The sequence below is a fragment of the Centropristis striata genome, chromosome 4, assembly GCF_030273125.1.
Source record: "Centropristis striata isolate RG_2023a ecotype Rhode Island chromosome 4, C.striata_1.0, whole genome shotgun sequence".
NCBI classification, from domain to species: Eukaryota; Metazoa; Chordata; class Actinopteri; order Perciformes; family Serranidae; genus Centropristis; species Centropristis striata.
Window position 1 is genome coordinate 2,218,240 of NC_081520.1, and position 21,057 is coordinate 2,239,296.

The window sequence follows — 21,057 nt, forward strand, 5'->3', positions numbered from 1 at the left end:
GAATATAATGCCTTTAAACAAATAATGTTGATAATAATGATCAATGAATGAACTAGTTTTGCTCTGTTCTTACCACTGAAGCAGATGAATGGGTGTTTTGACTCTTCCCACCAGTCTCCTAACACTTTAAAGTGAACACAGCCAGATTTACAGCTATGAGGGCCCCAACTCCTGAACTCAGCCTCTCCTTTATAAAATCCCTCCTTTTTAGAGACCATAAGATAAGATAAGATATGACTTTATTTATCCTGCAGTGTGGACATGTAGATGTCACAGCAGCTCAAGAGACACACACACACACACACACATATATTGTTATATATAATATATATATATATATATATATAGGCTACTACGGGTCAAAAGTTTTAGAACACCCCAATTTTTCAATTTTTTATTGAAATTCAAGCAGTTCAAGTCAAATGAACAGCTTGAAAGGGTACAAAGGTAAGTGGTGAACTGCCAGAGGTAAATAAAAAAGGTAAGGTTAACAAAAACTGAAAGATAATGTACATTTCAGAATTATACAAGAAGGCTTTTTCAGGGAACAAGAAATGGGTTAACAACTTAACTCTATAGAGTCTCGGGCTATTTTGTCCATTTTTGAATTCTTTTCATGTCTTTGTAAGTCATTTTGTGTCTTTTGGTGTCTTTTTTTGTCATTTTGTGTCTTTTTTTGGTCATTTTGTGTCTTTTTTTAGTCCTTTAGTTCAACATAAAATGTGATTTTGAATCTTTTTTTTATTTTCAAAACACTATCATGCTCAATAAAGAATTTTAAATGTTGCAAATGTGCACTAATTTCAGAGTACACTGAGACATTAAACTGCATAATTTTCAATTAAATTCTGGAAAAGTTGGTGTGTTCTAAAACTTTTGACCAGTAGTGTATATTAATTAACAAGGCTCCTTCATTCAATATGAATGAAGTGACTGGAAAGATGCTTGTTTTCCCCTCCAATGGGCGTGGTCTTCAGAATATGACGCGTTCCGCTGTCCCGATGACGCATGGCGCTCTGTCTCTTTCGGTCTCTATCTGCTGAACTAGAGGCTTCCAACGGGCAGTCCACAAACCAACGGGTGACGTCACGGTGACTACGTCGGTCCATTATGGTCTCTATGCTGTTTAAGGGGCAAGCGCGCCCCCGTACGGTCACGGGCTGTCCTCGCGCAGTGTAACCGCCACTGTTGCCATGACACCAGGCGGCCGGAAGAGGCGGTAGACAGACACTGCTGCAGTGAGAACCGCTCCGCTGCTCAGAGAACAACTAGGAAACAGAGGAAGAACTAGGAAACAGGGGAAGAACTAGGAAACAGGGGAAGAACTAGGAAACAGGGCTGCACAACTGATTACAGTAAGTTATGTCTATATATTTATGTATCACGTTAGATTCTATTCACAAGCATTGTGGCGTAACATGCTAACATCAGTGAGCTTGTTGGACAGCTAGCTTAGCTAGTAAACACGTCTTAGCTAGCTGCTGTTGATGCTGTGCTAAAGTCAGGCATGGCTTCTTGGTGGTGCTAGCTAGCGGGAGCAGCAGCTAGCATCATGCTAGCTAGCATCATGCTACAAGGGCTGGCTAAGTCACCTTATGCTTATTATTGTGTTGCTAAATCAGCTGTGATGAATTTAGTTACTTCCTACATTCTGGGTTTGTTTACTATCAATATAAAGCAGATGAGGAGGGTTTGTGAAGGATAAGGCCTGCAGGGCCTTCTGTGTATCCACACACACACACTCACACACACACTCACACACACACACACACACACACACAAACATTTACACTCAGCTGTAGAAAAACAGGTGTAGACAGCAAGAAATCGAGTCTATGGGGCATTTTTGTGATGAGTATTGTTACTCCCATAATCTCTTTCCTTTCCTTCTCACTTGGTCTGACACACACACACACACACACACACGCACTGTTGTTTGGTGGACAGTGATTGAAACATTACAGGCCACGTTAGCTCACAAACGGATAGAAAGTAAAGCTGTCAGGTGAACTGTAACAGCAGCCGGGTTTTATATTTCACTGCGGCTCTGCATTACAGTTCATTATGCTTACACAGAAAGCGAGTGAGCAAGAATCCATTTTGTTAGCATTGCGCAAAGTTGTCAGGCTTCACACAGCAGCAGCAGGCATGGATAACAGCAGAGAGGGGCGGTGCTCACTGTCAGCTTCATGTTGGGCACCTTACTGGGCCGCAGGGGTTGTAACTTGTCTGACTCTGTTAAATTATACTGGGCTTTATATTAGATAATAGTGGCAGGAATAGCTTAACCCTATAAAGCCTGAACCACTAAATAATTGCCAGAAAATTCTAAACTGGAGTATTTATTGAACCTGCTGACAGGTAATTAACACAAAAATCTAAAAACAATAGGCATATATGATTTTAATTTGTATCATATTTGATACATCAGTTCTTTTTGTGCAATTTGTTGCTCACAGTTTGTTTTTCTTGAACTAACAAAAACATATAAAACCCAACATTTTTAACCTTTTAAGACTTTACTTCCTTTTAACATTTTCCTCAAACATGCAAAATATTTTTTTCCATATAACACAACATCGTACATCTGCTGATATGAAGTTTTCACGCAGCAATGACTGATCCACCAGTGGACCATGCATATAAATTTTGCTATATCTTGTATTTTTGTGCAATTTGTTGCGCAATTTTTGTATACTTCAGGTTTTTCAGGAAAAAAATATCACACTGATGATGTATAGGTCTCAAAAACTTGTGTATCAAATATGATACAATTGGCTTTATAGGGTTAAGAGTAGTTTGTTGCAGCTCGATGACTGGACTGGCTTTAGCTGGCTGTGTCACAGTATCTGCTGCTGTGTGGATCGGAGGGTGGGGGTTGTTTGAGATGTCTTCTGGCACTGTCTTGTTTGTTTTTTTTGGAGTGTAACTACACTTCACACACTGCTGACTGTTGTGATCGCGAATATATATTTATATATAGACTGCTCTGGCTAACATGACAATAGTTTCCTTTGAGAGAGTAGGCAGGGGTTTGGACTTTTATTTTAGTTCAGTTTGTGGAAGAAGTCAGGTCCACAGCACCCCTGACGTGTGTTTGTCTAACGTTACTCCTGCACTCCATACCTGATTAGTAACGGAGTCATTGTTGGTTAGAGAGGACCAGCTGATTGTGAACCTGCCATATGTTTCCTTCCTATTTGCGTCAGTGACACTGAAGCGGGTCAGCAGCAGAGAGGTGGTTCTGCTGCCTGCTGGCTCCATTAACGAGCATTAGTCTGTGCGACAGACGGATTTGGCCACCTGGCCAATTGAGGTGTATCCAGATTAATAAAGATGTAAGCAAGCACAACCTAAGTGCTTTGGTCACCAGTCAACCAAGGGACACGTTATATATTTCAACTTTGTCGCACATGACACATCACATACGAATGGTTTGGATTGTCCCTCCCACTTGGGTGCTGCTTGGTTTATATTCCTGGCTCCAGCGTAGCTTTCTAAATGTGGACTCCCTTCCAAGACATAAGAGGACCAGTGTGACTACTCCAGAGTTTTTGTTCAGAGTTTAGTGGATCACGGCAGGACAACAGGTTGGTGACGACTGTTAGATCAGTGCCTCTTAGTGTTTGATGTGTCCCTTTAAGTCACTAAATGACTAGTTTGGATGTTTTGTGGCAAACATCAGTATCAAACTGTAAACAGATGTATTAAAGTGCAGACTGTTTATTGAATAGTTGCTTGGCAAATGAGATAATGATAGTGGGATTACGTTTTAGCCAAGGCTTTTCTGGCTTTCTTCTTGTCTGTTCAGAAAACTTCAGCTTGTGACCGATAGTATGTGAAAGGTGGCTGGGTGGGTCAGGCAGTTGTGTAGATAAGGGTCCTTGTTAACTAACCTAGTTAAATAAGAGTAGCAGTGAGATGTGGTCTTTGTAGTGTAGTTCAGGGTTAGAAGTTTTTGTAAGAGAGGAGTGTTTTTATTGATTAAATTAATTGCCTGAGAAAGTACTGGGATGTTATTATTAATGTGGTAAGGTGTTTACTTGGTTTCTTGGAAGTTGCTGTTCAGGGAGTGGGGTCATACAAAGGGCTGAGGCTATGTCATGGTGTGAGTAGGCCTATGTCATAGTAAACATCGGCTGGTTAATAATTTACTCACAATCACTACAGAATTCACAAGATTAAAAGTCAGATCTAGATCTGATGTGTTTGTATATTTACCATTTGCCTGGTATGGATCTTTAACAAGACTACCTGGCCCATCAAGTGTACCTTTTTGGGTGATTAGCTTCAACAGAATGTGCAATTTTGCATAATTTTGGACATTTTTATTATCATACCTGTCTAAGAGAAGTTGGAAAAGCTACTGTGGAGCTAAATACACCCCAAAAGCTTAAACTAAACCTGCTTACACTGGGGCCAAACTTCAACCATTAGACATGGTAAAAGTCATTTAGTTAGTTGTGATGCTTCCCACATAGATTGTACATTCATTCAGTGTAGGTGGTGTCAAAATTTGAGGACTTGGATGCTGCACCTAAGCCTTATAATTATAATTGTGGTTCATTTTCATTGTCAAACACATGTTTCTCCTTTTTCATATTGTCCATTAGAAAATAAATAAATCCTGAAACCCACTGTATCATCCAACCATACATGCTGTTTGTATGAACTTATTACACAAGTATTTTGTAGACGTGAGGCTCAACACGACAGTGGTTGGAATAGTATCTACTGTTATCATTCTTAGGAACTATTTTGTCTTTGTTCAGACTTGCATTATTGCTATGTGTGCATGAACATGACTTCTGAATCATTTGTGAGTCACTATAAATTTGTAATACTCTCTGTAAGTACAACACCACCTGCTTTTGTACTTTTATATAACTACTTAGCTTGATATAACTACTTAGTTAGCTTGAGCAAAGCTAAGCTTGAGCTTTGAGTATTACAAAGCTATGGTAAAAGTGAGAGACTGGGACCTTTTTGTTTCTGTTGGCCATCTATAAATCAATATTTTATTTTATACAGTACAGCATTAATGTGGGTCTGCTTTTGCCCCTCTTTTTTACATGCTCTTAGTTCTCATTTCAGCAGTCCCTACATCGTTATAGGTTGTGATCAATTTTTACATTTCATTCCCCAGGTGGACAGTCCGCTGCCTGGTTGCTCGTGGTAACGCTCCGCCATGCCTTTCCCCTTTGGCAAGTCCCACAAGTCGCCGGCAGACATCGTCAAGAACCTTAAGGACAGCATGACAGTGCTTGAGAAGCATGACATTTCTGACAAAAAGGCTGAGAAGGTAAGGTTAATCCAGCGATTTATCACCTCAACCCCTCTAATGGGTGGTGGGTGCAAATGAGTTTGAAGTAGCTTTGTGATGCTTGAACATGTACTATCTGTATATGATTCAGGCCACAGAGGAAGTGTCAAAAAGCTTGGTGGCCATGAAGGAGATCCTATATGGGACTAATGAGAAAGAGCCCCAAACAGAAGCAGTGGCCCAACTTGCCCAGGAGCTGTACAACAGCGGCTTGCTCAGCACCCTGATAGCCGACCTGCAGCTCATCGACTTTGAGGTAAGACCCTCATCTGTCTTTTGTTGGAGCCAAGGAGAAAACTATTTAATGGATGAGATAGTGATTGTTAGTGTGGCTCCGTCTAGTTTTACTTAAAACGCACACTTCAATTATGGAGCGTGAGGATGTAGTTGAAAAACTGAAAAAATCCCACAGTTTCTTTCTTATGGTTTATTGAAAACCTTTCGTTTGAGCATTACAAACAATAAACTGCAGCAATCCAAAAAATAATAATAATTATGAGCACGGTCAAAAACTAGTGTGCTCTCCTCGTCTCCATAATCCTAATTAAAACAAAGTATGCAATTATGACGTTACACACATCTCAGCCAATAAGAAGAGTGCAATTCCTACGAACCAATAGGCATTCTTACAACTTCAATAAAGAACTATGAACTATGAATCTGGATTATTTATCAGCTTGTACAAAATGGCTCTAACAGTGATGATATAGTGTCAAACATTACTGGCTGATTTATGCTCAACCTTGAATATACGCCTTCCATCCATGCTCTGTGTTTATTTTAATATGTACGCAAACATGTTTTCTGAAAGCTTGCGGACAGTGACGAAACATCGTAGAAGCACCGGAAATCATGGGGGCAGTGTAGCGAACAGTGACATGACCACAGGACACAAAAAAGAATGTTTAAAAATGGCTTTGAGGAGATATTAGTCAAAGAAATTCTCAGTCTGCATGTTGCAATGTATTAGATATATTACACAGTGCAAGGCTGCCTCTGCTTTTGTCTCTTTTTGTCTTATCACAACCTCCTCCACTGCCATATGTGTTGTTGTCAGAAACGTTTGACTCTGAGCTTTGCTGTACCTCTAGTTCATGTATTGCTTAACGTCCATGCCAACGTAAAGCATGCAGTGAAGTAGATTGGCAGTGAAACATAATTTCAAACGTATTCTTGTACCAACAGACAGAATAAATGAGGCTTAAGTAGGCGGTGAACTGGTTGAAGTTTATTTGAGCTTTGCATACACAGAATTAATGTGTCTTATGAACATGAGATGGGGAAATGCATGTTTTTAAAAATGTAGACATCTTTCTGTGGTTATGTGGGCAAACTCATGTCTCTATGCAATATGTCAGACTGGTTGCTGTGTGGTAACTGCTGCTGCAGGCTTCCCTGACTCACACTGTCACAGCATGACTCATTGTGTTGTGTGATCTCTCCCTTCCTCTTTTAACCTCTCATCCTTTCAGAGAAAAAGGTAGTGAAGTATTGCAAATCACAAGCATGCAACATAGAAATATAACAGGGAATACAACATTTTTAAACAAAGTTGTGGGTGCATTTGGTATATGTTGAGGGTTTGTCAGGATGATGACTTTTATTAGTACTGTATGCAGATATCCTTGCCACTATCTTAAAATGACATTCATCATCCCCCTCTATGCTGAAACAGCAAAAATAAAAAGCAATTTTAATTTATTTATCATTTATTTCATTTTGGGCTAGTTTTTGGTTTTCTGGCACATTTATAATAAAGGCATACTTCCATCCAATGCTGTATCTTGGCTTCCCGCCTTTTCCCTAGCCACTGACTGCCTTGTCAGTTTGGAAATGTGGTATTTAACCTTTTTGTTTGTTATATTCTGTATTGTATGGCATACATAAAATTGTTCTTTATAAAGCCTGAATGTGTGATTTATTTTTTTGCCACCAGGGTAAGAAAGATGTGGCTCAGATCTTCAACAACATTCTGAGGCGTCAGATCGGCACTCGGACGCCTACGGTGGAGTACCTCTGCACCCAGCAGAATATCCTCTTCATGTTGCTCAAAGGGTGAGGAGGCACACACACATACACAGAGAATGATCATGTGCCCGCTTAGTGTTTTAGATTTTTATTTATTTATAGAATAGAATAGAATAGAATAGGTCTTTATTTGTCATTGTCACATGTACAACGAAATTCAAAGTGCTCTCCAGTAAGTGCAACATTTAAGAGTCTATAAAAATCTAAATATAAAAAGAAAAATATGTACAATTCAAAATACCCAGTTTAGATAAACACACCCAGACATACATGCATAGTCGCACAGGAAAAAAACAACAAAAAAACAACAACAAAAAACAGCATGAACACACAGTCTAGACAATAACAGTACAGAACATATCTCAAATGTGTTGAGCCATCAATGTGAATGCAGTGCAATATTATCGTTTTTTTTCCAGTATTGAGGGTGGTTATTGCACTTGGATAAAATAGAATAGAATAGAACTTTATTGTCATTGTAAAAGACAATGAAATTTTGTTTGGAGCAGTCCTCCTCCAGTTGCACAGTACAAAATATTGATATTTCTATCAATATAGAAAATACTTAAACAAAACACAACAAAACACAACATTATCAACATTATCAACGCTGTATAAATAAAATATATATCTAAGTCCAAGTCCTTAAGTGCAATAGTGCAATAGTGCAATCATGTGTGTATGAAATCAGATGGGGAGTATCAGTGTGGCAGTAGAGTGGGAGTGGAGTTTAATAATGTCACAGCTCTATGGTAGAAACTGTTTTGCAGTCTTGTAGTGCGGGCAGGCAGTGTAAAAGCTGTGTTTGAGTCTGTTAGTCCTTGTGTTGAGTGATCTGAACCTTCTGCCTGAGGGCAACAGTTCAAACAGTGAGTGACCGGGATGGTGTGTGTCCTTAATAATGTTCTGGGCTTTTTTGAGGCTTTTTTGAGCGGGAACTGTGTAGTTCTTCCAGTGTGGGGAGAGGGCAGAATATTGTTGAAACAATTCATGAAAATTCCTGGCAACCTTCTTTATAAAAACCATCCTAACACAAAGAGGGTTCACTGCCCACGGTAGAAATAAAACCGAACATGGCAGACTGTTCTATCTAGTGGGACCAGGGTTCTTCATGGTGTAGTGGTGATGATGCACATTAGTATACATTAGTATCATTCTCACCAACCCCATCACATTGACCCATCTTGATTATGACACACATCATATGATGCAACATTACACAATTGGTGTGTTTGTTCAGTTGGGTGTTTATTTATTTTTTGTATTTCAAACATTTAAAATTTCAGAATAAAGCAGTGTTCTGAGAGAACCTAAATCATGTGCATATATATATATATATATATATATATATATATATATATATATATATATAATATACTCCCATTGTGATTAGCCTGATGGAGGGCCTCCCTTGTTTACAGCACAGTGGATGTGATATCTCTGTTAAGTTGTTATGGCCCACTTTTAGCTCTGTTTCTGTATCAATTGTGTGAACTCCATTCCCCTTAAGCCAGAAAAAAGCCCTAACTTCTCATTTATCTGTGAGTGAACTTTAGTCTCACAGCTCAAGTGTTTCTACAGTCATGGAAAAAATGATTAGACCACCCTTTTTTTCTTCAATTTCTTGTTCATTTTAATGCCTGGTACAACTAAAGGTACATTTGTTTGAACAAGTATAATGATATCAACAAAAATAGCTGTTAAGAGTTTAATTTAAGAGCTGTTATCTAGTCATTTTCCATGGATTTCTTGACAATGATTTTGGTTATTATCAAGAAAACCATGGAAAATGTCTAGATATCAGCTCTTAAATTGAACTCTTAAGAGCTATTTTTTGGTTATCATTATATTTTTCCAAACAAATGTCCCTTTAGTTATACCAGGCATTAAAATGAACAATACATTGAAGAAAAGGGGTGGTCTAATAATTTTTTCCATGACTGTATATTGTCAAGCCTGTCAGCAAAGGCTACATGTTGGCATGTAGAGACACGACATTCTTTATCAATAACTTTTTTATTACGTGTGAAAGTCAAACTAAAAATATCTTGTCTTCAATAACAAAAAATGTATTTTAAATCCCAATTAATTACAAATTATTACAAAATCTGGTCAAATTAACAAACCAAAAAAAGTATAGCAATTCATTTTTTCTCTCGCCAATTTTAAGTGTCACTCATTTGTACCGCAGATTAACTGTCTCTCCGAAGTATTGTTACATTCGTAGTAGGGGTGTGCCATATCGTATCGTTCACAATAATATCGGTATATTTTTTTTATGGTTAAAAAAAATGCATATCATGATATTGGCAACGTTCCTACTTCTTGATGTAGTGGTTAAAGTTGTTTTAATCACAAAAAGCTACTTACTCCCTGTCGCTAAACACATGCAGCTTTCAAAATAAGAGCACAGTGTGTTAAGAGAATCCACCACAGAATTTACAAGAAGACTGTCAAAATAAAATGCCTTCAATAAAACATACAAGAACCTTTATTCTCCTTTACAAAATTTCATTATAATATGCCCCCGGAACCCCTAAATGTTTTTTTTTTTTTCAGTCAAGAGTAAATTTTTTTTAATTTGGCAACTGTTGAGATTTGCACTTCAAACTACATTTTAGATTTTTAATTATTTATACAGACTAAGAAAAAAACATATTTTCTATGTCTTTTTAAGTATTTCCTCATAGTCAAGAATATCGTTATCGCAAAAATAGCCTGCAATATCGTGATATTCTTTTAGGGCCATATCGCCCAGCCCTAATTCGTAGTATGTCATGATAATGACAGGACATTTGGCAGCTTGCTGACCTCTTTGTTCAGCTATCAACAAATGAATGTATGTGAAGTATGCTTCTATATGATAATAATCTATCTTTTGTATTGTATTGTTATTAATTCTGTGTATTTTATTGTATTTTATTGCTGAATCTTTTCTATCTTTTTTGTACGGTGTCCTTGAGTGCCAAGAAAGGCGCCTCCAAATAAAATGTATTATTATTATTATTATTATTATTATTATTATTAATAAGTCCTTGTCACATTTTGTGCAGATATGAGTCTCCAGAGATTGCCCTTAACTGCGGTATCATGTTGAGGGAGTGCATCAGACATGAACCCCTGGCCAAAATCACACTGTGGTCAGAGCAGTTTTACGACTTCTTCAGATACGTGGAGATGTCCACCTTCGACATTGCCTCAGACGCATTTGCCACTTTCAAAGTAAGTACCGTAGTCTCAATACATTACATTACATTACATTACATGTCATTTAGCAGACGCTTTTGTCCAAAGCGACTTACAATAAGTGCATTCAACCTGATGGTACTAGACATAGACCATAGGAATCGAGTAAGTACATAACTTTAAGAGCTAACTGTCATTGCTAAGGAGTGCTATATGTTAAAGAAGAAAAGAAGAGAAAAGAATCAGAATTTTTTTTTTATTTTTTTATTTTTTTATTTTTTTTAAGTATATATATCTGTTAGGTGACCATGACTTAACCGAGGTATTGTTCATTAGTTCAGCTGTTTTGCATATTTTGTTGTAAGTAATGCTCAGAAACATCTGTGTTCCAGTGTTTTTTTTTTGTTTTTTTTTTTTCAAAGAATCTAAAAGCACAACTTAAAAAGTAACTCGCGATTCTGCGATTAATTACCCGGAGTTGGTGTTTCCAGTGTCATGACCTCCCTCTTCAGCCTCCTTATCTCCTCCACCCTGCTGCTCCTCAGCTGGTGTAGCTTTGTTTACATTATATAATCTGAAACATTGTCACTAACCAGGCAGCTCCAATAGCAAATCTGATGATGGGTTGGCTGCATGTTGGATGCTGCTGATGATATTGCAATTATAGGAACATATTGACACAAAAAAAGACGTGGAGGCGGAGTATTTGAAGCCAACAGTGGCGAGACAGGGTTCGTGATTTGAAGACCTGAACGCACCAATTTAGCAGTCATGAATCTGTCTCTAATGAAAGAGAAAAAGAGTCACAGTGGCTGTTGTGGAAACCATGACAAATTCTACTTAATGATTGAGTTGTTTTATTAATGAATTGATTTTTCATTATACACTACTGGTCAAAAGTTTTAGAACACACCAACTTTTCCAGAATTTAATTGAAAATGATGCAGTTTAATGTCTCAGTCTACTCTGAAATTAATGCACATTTGCAACATTTAAAATTCTTTATTGAGCATGATAGTGTTTTGAAAATAAAAAAAAGATTCAAAATCACATTTTATGTTGAACTAAAGGTAAATGTTGGACACAAAATGACCAAAAAAAGACACAAAATGACAAAAAAAGACACCAAAAGACACAAAATGACTTACAAACACATGAAAAGAATTCAAAAATGGACAAAATAGCCCAAGACTCCATAGAGTTAAGTTGTTAACCCATTTCTTGTTCCCTGAAAAAAGGCCTACTTATATAATTCTGAAATGTACATTATCTTTCAGTTTTGGTTAAGCTTACCTTTTTTATTTACCTCTGGTAGTTCACCACTTACCTTTGTACCCTTTCAAGCTGTTCATTTGACTTGAACTGCCTGAATTTCAATTAAAAATGGAAAAATTGGGGTGTTCTAAAACTTTTGACCGGTAGTGTATATAAGATCATATTAAGACATATTTAAACCAATACCCATAGTATGCAGACTGTTTAGGCTTGTTTTTTTAAACAAGCCTTTAAAATACCCATTTTGTGCTGTTTAAACCACTGCTTAATGAATACCTAGTGGTCAAATTTAAATCCTGGCACTGAACTACAATCTCTCTTTTTTTTTTTTACAAAACAATTTTTCATTCAGTCCAATAAAGGGTTAATTTGCTAGCACAATTGCAACAGATAAACCAATCATCTTACAGTATGTCTTTGAAAAGGACTATGCTCAGAAATATCTCAAATAACTGGAACCCAAAACATTTTTTCTGTGTAATGTTAACTCGTTGTCCGTTTTTTTTAATTTAATTTAATTTTATTTTATTTTTATGGAGGAAAAGGGGAGCAGGCTAAGTGATAACCATTAAGTCAGAATTTATTTCTAATAGTCTGTTCTATTTCCAGGACCTCCTCACAAGACACAAGCTACTGAGTGCTGAGTTTCTGGAGCAACATTATGACAGAGTAAGTCCACACACTCTAATAAAACCTAGTATTTCAAAGGCAGTCAAAGGATTCACACAAAGTGAGATAGAAAGGCTTAGTCAAGTATTTCCATGATATCATAGAGGGAAGAAATTATGTTTCCTTACCCCTTAAGTTATTGGTAGGCAAAATGTGTCATCTAGGTATTATTCTACAAGTGCATTTATGTAGTAAAAGTATTAACCAATACAGAGATAATGACAATAAAGTAACTGCACAAAGAATAATTTATCATTCATAACACTATACTATAAGTGGCTTTATTGCAGTAGGTACCAGACAGTCACTGCTGCAAGCTTTAGGCCAGGGGTGTCAAACTCTGGCCCGCGGGCCAAATTTGGCCCGCAGTGTAATTTTATTTGGCCCGCGAGGCAATACCAAATTATTATCTATTATTATTATCATTGTACTATAAAAGCTGACCCGCCAGTATTATACGGCGCATTTACAGCTAATACTACAAATCCCACAATGCCCTGCTGTTGTTTTGGTGCGTCAATCAGGACAGGACCCAGACACGCTCCTTAGTGACAGTCGTCATAGCAACCTCAAGCTAGAGCTGTCTCCCAGCTACCCCTTCCCAAAAATGGCGAAAAGAAAGGCAGAATTTATTAACCTGTTGAAAAAGTTTATTTTGATATTTAAATCAGAAGGATGCAAATAGAAAAGAGGCATACGATTTTTATTTATTTTTTATTTAATAAATTAATGACATTGATGTGTTTTTTATTTGAAATTTGATTTTGCATGTCTGCACTATTTAGTTATATATTGTATGTTTATAAGCGTTGCTGGTTCCATATTTAATGTTAAAGCAAAACATGTTTGGTATATATTAAAAGGTTTATTTGTTCAATGTTGGCCCGCGATTTTATTCAAGTTTTACATTTTGGCCCATTGTGTATTTGAGTTTGACACCCCTGCTTTAGGCCCTCAACATGTTTGAGATTACTACTTAGTTACATGTACATTTATTGTGCCAGTCTGGGTGTTTGGCTTTCTGCCAGTCTCTTTCCTCAACAACATTAAACATCATTTGGGACATAACTTACAGACAGTGAATACAAAGTAGCTGTCAGGCTGTGAGGGAGAAATATTTCATTTTTCTTCTGTGTTTTGAGACACAAATGCAATGGCCCTGACCGTTTCTGTTATTGTTTTTGTCTTCTATCTCTCCCTACGTCTTCCTCTCTCACTAGTTCTTTAGTGAATATGAGAAGTTACTCCACTCAGAAAACTACGTGACTAAAAGGCAGTCCCTCAAGGTAAGGACCCGGGGTCATGGCAGTAAACAGCTCTCATGTAGTGGTGCAACTCTATTCACAAAGCTATTTAAAGATGGTCAGAGTGTTTGGTTTCTCCAAACCATTCCAGCTTCATTACCTTGTGGTCAGCGCCATCTAGTGGTGGGAGCCTTCCCTGTGTTTAACATGTTAATGTCAGTCATGTCGGTGTCGTATGTTGGGTTTAATTGAAGAGCTGATATCGAGACATTTTCCATGGTTTTCTTGTTAATGATTTTGGTTATTATCAAGAAAACCATAATTACAAATTACTACAAAATCTGGTTAAATTAACAAACTAAAACAAGTATAGCAATTCATTTTTTCCTCTCCCCAATTTTAATCGTCACACATTTGAGAATGATTTTGGTTATTATCAAGAAAACCATGGAGAATGTCTAGATATCAGCTCTTAAATCAAACTCATGTCTATTTTTGTTGTTATCGTTATATTTGTCCAAACAAATGTACCTTTTAGTTGTATCAGGCATTAAAATGAGAAAGAAATTGAAGAAAAAGGGTGGTTTAATAATTTTTTCCATGACGGTATTATTGATGACTGATGGCCATTTAAGATTTGTGTGTGTAAAACACTAGTAATGTTTGTACAACCCTGAAAAGTTAAGACGTTATGTACAATGTAAATAAAAACAATGCGTCAAATTCATAATTTGGACTGTATATTTACAACAAAAACAAATGTTAACAGTTCGGGCATTAAACATATTGTCCTTTATACAATTTTCAATTAAATATTATATATGTCAAAAAGGATTATTAAATCATTGCATTCTGTTTTATTTCAATTTAGACAATATCCAAACTTTTTGGATCAGGCTTGTACTTGAGGAAGTAAACTGTTTTAAGCTATAATGCAGTGTTGGAATGTAACTAAGTACATTTACTCAAGTACTGTACTTAAGTACAATTTTAATGTACTTGTACTTTACTTGAGTATTTCCATTTAATGTAACTTTATACTTATACTTCACTACATTTTGAGGCAGATATTGTACTTTTTACTCCACTACATTTAGCTGACAGCTTTAGTTACTTTTCAGGTCGAGATTTAACATAAAAAACATGATAAATGTAAAGTGATAAGACCTTTTTTTTTTTAAATAAAAATAAAAACCTCATAACAGTATATTTAGTTACTTTAGTTACTTTTTGGGTCGAGATTTAACATAAAAACATGATCAGTTTAAAATGATTAGATATTGTTTTAAATTAAACCTCATAACAGTATATTAAGTAGTTTTTCTCTCATTACAAATTAAAACGCTGCTTACATAAATGCAATGATACAAATAATCTAATAATATATTTAGGATATACAATCTGAGTGGGTCCATTCTGCGTAGCATGTACTTTTACTTTTGATACTTTAAGTACATTTTGATGCTGATACTTTTGTACTTTTACTTCGGGAAGTTTTGAATGCAGGACTTTTTACTTGTAGTGGAGTAATTTCACAGTGTGGTATTAGTACTTTTACTTAAGTAAAGGATCTGAATACTTTTTCCATCACTGCTATAATGTTACTTTAGGCTTTAAAGGGACAGTTCACCCTCAAATCAAAAACACATGTTTGTTTCTCTTACCCGTAGCGCTAACCATCTGTCTCCATTGTTTTGGTGTGAGTTGATGACTGTTGGAGATATCAGCTGTTGGAACTATTTTCTTTCTAACGAACTACTCCCACAAACCGTATCACTGCACAATGGTAATAGTTTGATATTGTGTTAATGTTACAGCTCAGCCAAGGAGGACACCAATCAGTAGATGCACGTTCAGTTCTGCTCAGTGACTGCAAATGTATTTCTTTATGGCTTTGAGCACCACAAGCCAAATGCCATCTAGACCATTATAAAAACAAAGAAGACGGACATCTCTGATACATCCAACACTCTGCAACTCAGACCGAAGCAAGGGTGAACTGTACTCTCTAACTGTCAATGCATATATATATCTATATTCAGATTAATAATCATTTCTGTTTCTTGCTCTGAAATGATTTAGTTACTGGGGGAGTTGCTTCTCGACCGGCACAATTTCACCATAATGACGAAATACATCAGCAAGCCAGAGAATCTCAAACTAATGATGAATCTGCTACGGGACAAGAGCCGCAACATCCAGTTTGAGGCTTTCCATGTTTTTAAGGTAAAAATGAAGCACATGATCAAAGAAAGGGAACCAGAAACAAAAACATATCAATTAAACGGTAGGATGTCACTTACAAGGCAGAGCATTCTCAGCTACGATACCAACCCTCTTGCAATAATGGTAGAGATATTCAAACCAATATATGACAAAAAGGGTTCCCATATTTTACGAAAAACATCATCCCTGCTGTGCAGTCTACATGTCAGATAGTCCAAAGCAACAAATTCAAGTATCACCCTTTGCCATTGAGCCTTAGAAGGAGCTTTATCCATTATCCAATTCAAAAGAATACACTTTCTAGCACAGAAAGCAAGTGTTTGATGAAGTTTTCTTTTAAATTTGTCGGTGATGGACAAATCAGATATGCCGAGTAGTAGATACAAGGGGTTGTTATTTCTTTTAGTGGATAGAATCTTAATTATTAATTAATTTCCTGCCGAATGACCTGCCAAAACTGCTGTATTTTTCTGAAGCACAGTTTTGAGTATGGAAGGGCACAAGCACTCAAATTATCATATCTTGCTTTTGATAACATAAACAATGTTATAACAACATTCAACACACTCATAAAGGTATTATTAGTATGATTGTTGTGACCACGGATAACAGTACAGGACTACAAACAATTGATTTAACTTCATAACTACGGTAACAGGGAGCCGACTCATCAAATGTTAAGGTAGCATGAAAACACTAGCCGTCGTACTCGCGGCTATTCCATTAGACTGAAATTACATAACATGAATAAACGTGACTAAACATAACATGAATTAAACTTTAATACTGTATTTTTGATGCTTATTGAGATTTATTAACACTGGTAATCAGTGGTGGGAAGTAACTAAGTACATTTACTCAAGTACTGTACTTAAGTACAATTTTGAAGTACTTGTACTTTACTTGAGTATTTCCATTTTATGCAACTTTATACTTCTACTCCACGACATTTTGAGGCAAATATTGTACTTTTTACTCCACTACATTTAGCTGACAGCTTAAGTTACTTTTCAGATTCAGCATGAAAAAATACCATATATGTAATATGATGACACATTTATAAAACATAACAGTGTATTAAGTAGTTAAAATTAGTCCTATCTGGACAACAGTAAAATGCTACTTATATAAATGCATCAATATAAATATTCTTAGATTGTTTTATATGTTCTAAATATATTATGAGTGGGTCCATTCTGCATAACGAGTACTTTTACTTTTGATACTTTTAGTGTATTTTGATGCTGATACTTTTGTACTTTTACTTCAGTAAGTTTTGAATGCAGGACTTTTACTTGTAGTGGAGTAATTTCAAAGTGTTTTATTAGTACTTTTACTTAAGTAAGGGATCCTAATACTCCTTCCACCACTGCTGGTAATGTTTGTACAACTCTAATTCCCAAAAAAGTTGAGAGTTGAGTGTAAATCATGAATTCATACTGTAAGCTATTTTGTTGAGTTACCTCTTAGCACTGTGATGCAGCATATGTCTAGGAGGGCTTTTATTGTGAAAGGTTAGAACCCAAGCTGTAATGGTCTGCCCTTCATTATGTGGGAAACAATGAATAGTTTAGTGTCTTGGGTCATGACGGAGCCTCTGTGTTATTATTTTATTAGCTTCATAAGTACAGATGCACAATTCTATATAATGTTACAGTACATTAATTCGCTTGTGAACATTATTTTTGCCTGGGTCATGTCAAATGGATTAATCCTAAATAACTACTAGGTATGAGAATAATTAATCAATGATGGATTAATGGTCGTTAAGAATTTGGTCGATGACATGGAATTTTTAATCGATCTGTGTATTTCTTAATTTTAATTTTAACTCAATAAGCCAATGAGCTGAGACTTAAGTTGGATAAAGTTACAGTTTGCAATCTGAAAGTTGCAATAACAATTATGAAGCACACAGAAATACAAGAGTATTAATTTAAGAGAAACTAGGTTACTGTATCAAACCTTGCTAGCATAAATTACTGAGTTTATTTTAATCCAAAACTTATTTAAACGCAAAACACATTTTAATATGAAGATTACTGTGAAAACTAACCTCATGCCTCTTCAGGGGCTAAAACATTAAACATTGAACTCCTTGACGTTTTCTTTACAGTTTAATCTCACTTTTATGATGGAAAGGATCAAGTCTCTTTTTGTCCTTTCAAAATAAAAGCCTCTGTTATCAGGCTTTTGCATAGTGCTATATATATATATATATATATCTTTTATTTTGCCCATGTATGCATGTAGCGATTTAGGGATTAATTGTTAATTAATTGAGTTTTCTTTTTTTGTGTACTTAAGATAAGGTAAAATAAGATAAGACTTTAAATTTCCCACTGCGGGACTAATGAAGGTGTACTTGAGTACTGTATAATAATTTAATGTGAGTACTTGAACTTATAGTCTAGACGGATTTCAGAATAAAGGCCTCCTATAAGAAGTGAGGAGCATTTATGGGTACAAGTCAGGAACCGGCCTACCTTACATATCTCAAGGGTGCAAAGATGAGGAAATTAAGTTTCTGGATCTATAGTCTAGGGTCAGAGCAAGGATATAGTGGAGGCTCAGTGTCTTTTTTATGCATACATATATATATATATATATATACATAAAAAAGACACTGAGCCTCCACTATATCCTTGCTCTGACTCTAGACTATAGATCCAGAAACTTAATTTCCTCATCTTTGATTGCCTACTTACAAAAAAACTTGGGGAAAATGGTCCAACGACTGAGCAAGATGGGCAATTTGGCCACCATATTGATATGCAAATGAGGTCAAAAACTCAAAATTTCGCTTGGGAACCATTTTTGGGATTCACCACCCTTGAAATAAGTAAAGTAGGCCGGTTCCTGACTTGCACCCATAAATGCTCCTCACTTTCACTTTTTGGACAATTCTGCCTAGACTATTATCCCATCACCCACACCCATCCCTAGATGTCCAATATCAGCACATATCAACCTACTTGTCCTCTTCCTCAACTACCAGGTGTTTGTGGCGAACCCCAACAAGACGCAGCCCATCCTGGACATCCTGCTGAAGAACCAAACCAAACTCATCGAGTTCCTCAGCAAGTTCCAGAACGACAGAACGGAGGACGAACAGTTCAACGATGAAAAGACTTACCTGGTCAAACAGATCAGGGACCTCAAGAGGCCTGCCCCCCAGGAGGCTTGAGGAGGTGGTGGAGGTGGTGGTGGTGGGGGGGCGGAGCCACCAGGACCATGTCTGGACAGCATCCAGACCACGTCTGCTTAACGGACTCATCAGCAGCTGCTGTTCTGGTTTTTGAACAAAAATTGAGGAAACGGATGAAAAACCAACGTACCCATATCAACTCATCAGGAAGCCGCCAGCTCCTCTGCTCCTCAGTGAACATTTGATTACTTTTATTTTTCTGTTTTGTTTTTTTTTTTCCTTCAAAAGAAATACGAGAAAAAAAATAGATGCTGCTGCTTTCTTGCACATTGAGACATGTTAGGTATATTATAATGACACAACAGGCCATCACACGTATTGACAGAAAATGTCCATGCATTCAAAGTAAGGCAGACTTCCTGATGCACACACACACACACACACACACACACACACATTCTTGTACTTCTATCTTTGTGAGGACCCTCATTGGAACAGTGAATTCCCTTGCAAGGTTATAATAGTTGTGGATTTTTCAGCATTTTTTTAAATGAAGGAAATTTTCACTATAATTTTAGTTAGTTTTGTAACCACACAATACAGTTTCAGTTAATTATCATTATCATGTAACCTTTAACCCTTAAAACAAAGTTTGAAATCTCAAAAAAAAAGCCTTTAAAGAAGTGAGGACCGGCCGAAATGTCTTCACTTTGCAAAAATGCCCTCACTCTGTTGGTTAAAAACGTGTTCTGGTCCTCACTATGTAAGAAATACAAGAACACACACACACACACACACACACACACACACACACACACACACATTCTTGTACTTCTACCTTTGTGAGGACCCTCATTGGAACAGTGAATTCCCTTGCTAGGTTATAATAGTTGTGGATTTTTCATCATTTTTTTAAATGAAGGAAATTTTCACTATAATTTTAGTTAGTTTTGTAACCACACAATAGAGCTTCAGTTAATTATCATTATCATGTAACCTTTAACCCTTAAAACAAAGAAATCTCAAATTTGAAATCTCAAAAAAAGCCTTTAAAGAAGTGAGGACCGGCTGAAATGTCCTCACTCTGTTGGTTAAAAACGTGTTCTGGTCCTCACTATGTAAGAAATACAAGAACACACACACACACAGGAACAAAAGTAGACACGTGTTTACACATATATGTATTACATAAAGACCATGCATACACACATACTGCAAGAATATCAGCTAAAACCTTTTGATGGAAACGGTACGAGCAAGTTGAACATTGGTGTGTTGGTTGCATGCCTTGAAATGTGACAGATCCACGGCTGTAGCCAGCGCCGGCTCTGTGATGGCCCGGTCCGGTCCGGTCCGGTCCGGCCCCCGTGTTCAGTGCCACAGACTCGGAAATTGCACGTGCATCACAGCAACCGCTACATTTCGTATCTAATGCCTTCATCCAGTCAAGCAACAGTGGTTCATTTTCTCCATTCATGGGGACGAAGCTCTCCGACGCCATCACACAGAACCATTTACCTCCTGTGTGCTTTGTTACAACGCAGCACTTGAAGCACATGAGGAAAAGGGTGTAAGGTATGAATTTGGTAAAAGCCTGACAGTCGGGTCTCTTTATTGTTTTCTGGGACAGGGTGAACATGTACATATGCCTTTTTTGTTTTCTCTTTTTTTTTGCTTTGTAGATTTTTGTTTAACCTTGACATATGAATATATATTATATATATATTACCTTGAACATCACGTTTTTGGTTAATTGTAATCAAATTACTTTCTAAACCATAAAAGAAACGACAAACAAGTTAAGTGACATTGTTATTTGCATTTAATTTTACTGCTGAAATGGTTGCTGTTGGGTTTCTTTGTACATAACTTAAAGAGCCAGCTCACATTTAGCTAACCTATAGGATATTAACAATTTGTACAGCGGAGGAATGTCATGGTATTAGCTCTGGATCTGT

General features: G+C 36.7%; 1 protein-coding gene across 1 annotated transcript; it reads left to right on the forward strand.

The window, feature by feature from the left end:
• The first annotated feature begins 1,244 nt into the window (after positions 1-1,244).
• On the forward strand, positions 1,245-21,055 carry cab39 (calcium binding protein 39). Its single transcript, XM_059331702.1, has 9 exons — positions 1,245-1,355; positions 5,147-5,302; positions 5,415-5,579; positions 7,260-7,378; positions 10,405-10,573; positions 12,422-12,481; positions 13,702-13,767; positions 15,808-15,951; positions 18,950-21,055. The coding sequence occupies exons 2-9, from the start codon at positions 5,189-5,191 to the stop codon at positions 19,136-19,138; spliced, it is 1,026 nt and encodes a 341-aa protein (XP_059187685.1). The 5' UTR covers positions 1,245-1,355; positions 5,147-5,188; the 3' UTR covers positions 19,139-21,055.
• The last annotated feature ends 2 nt before the right edge of the window (positions 21,056-21,057 follow it).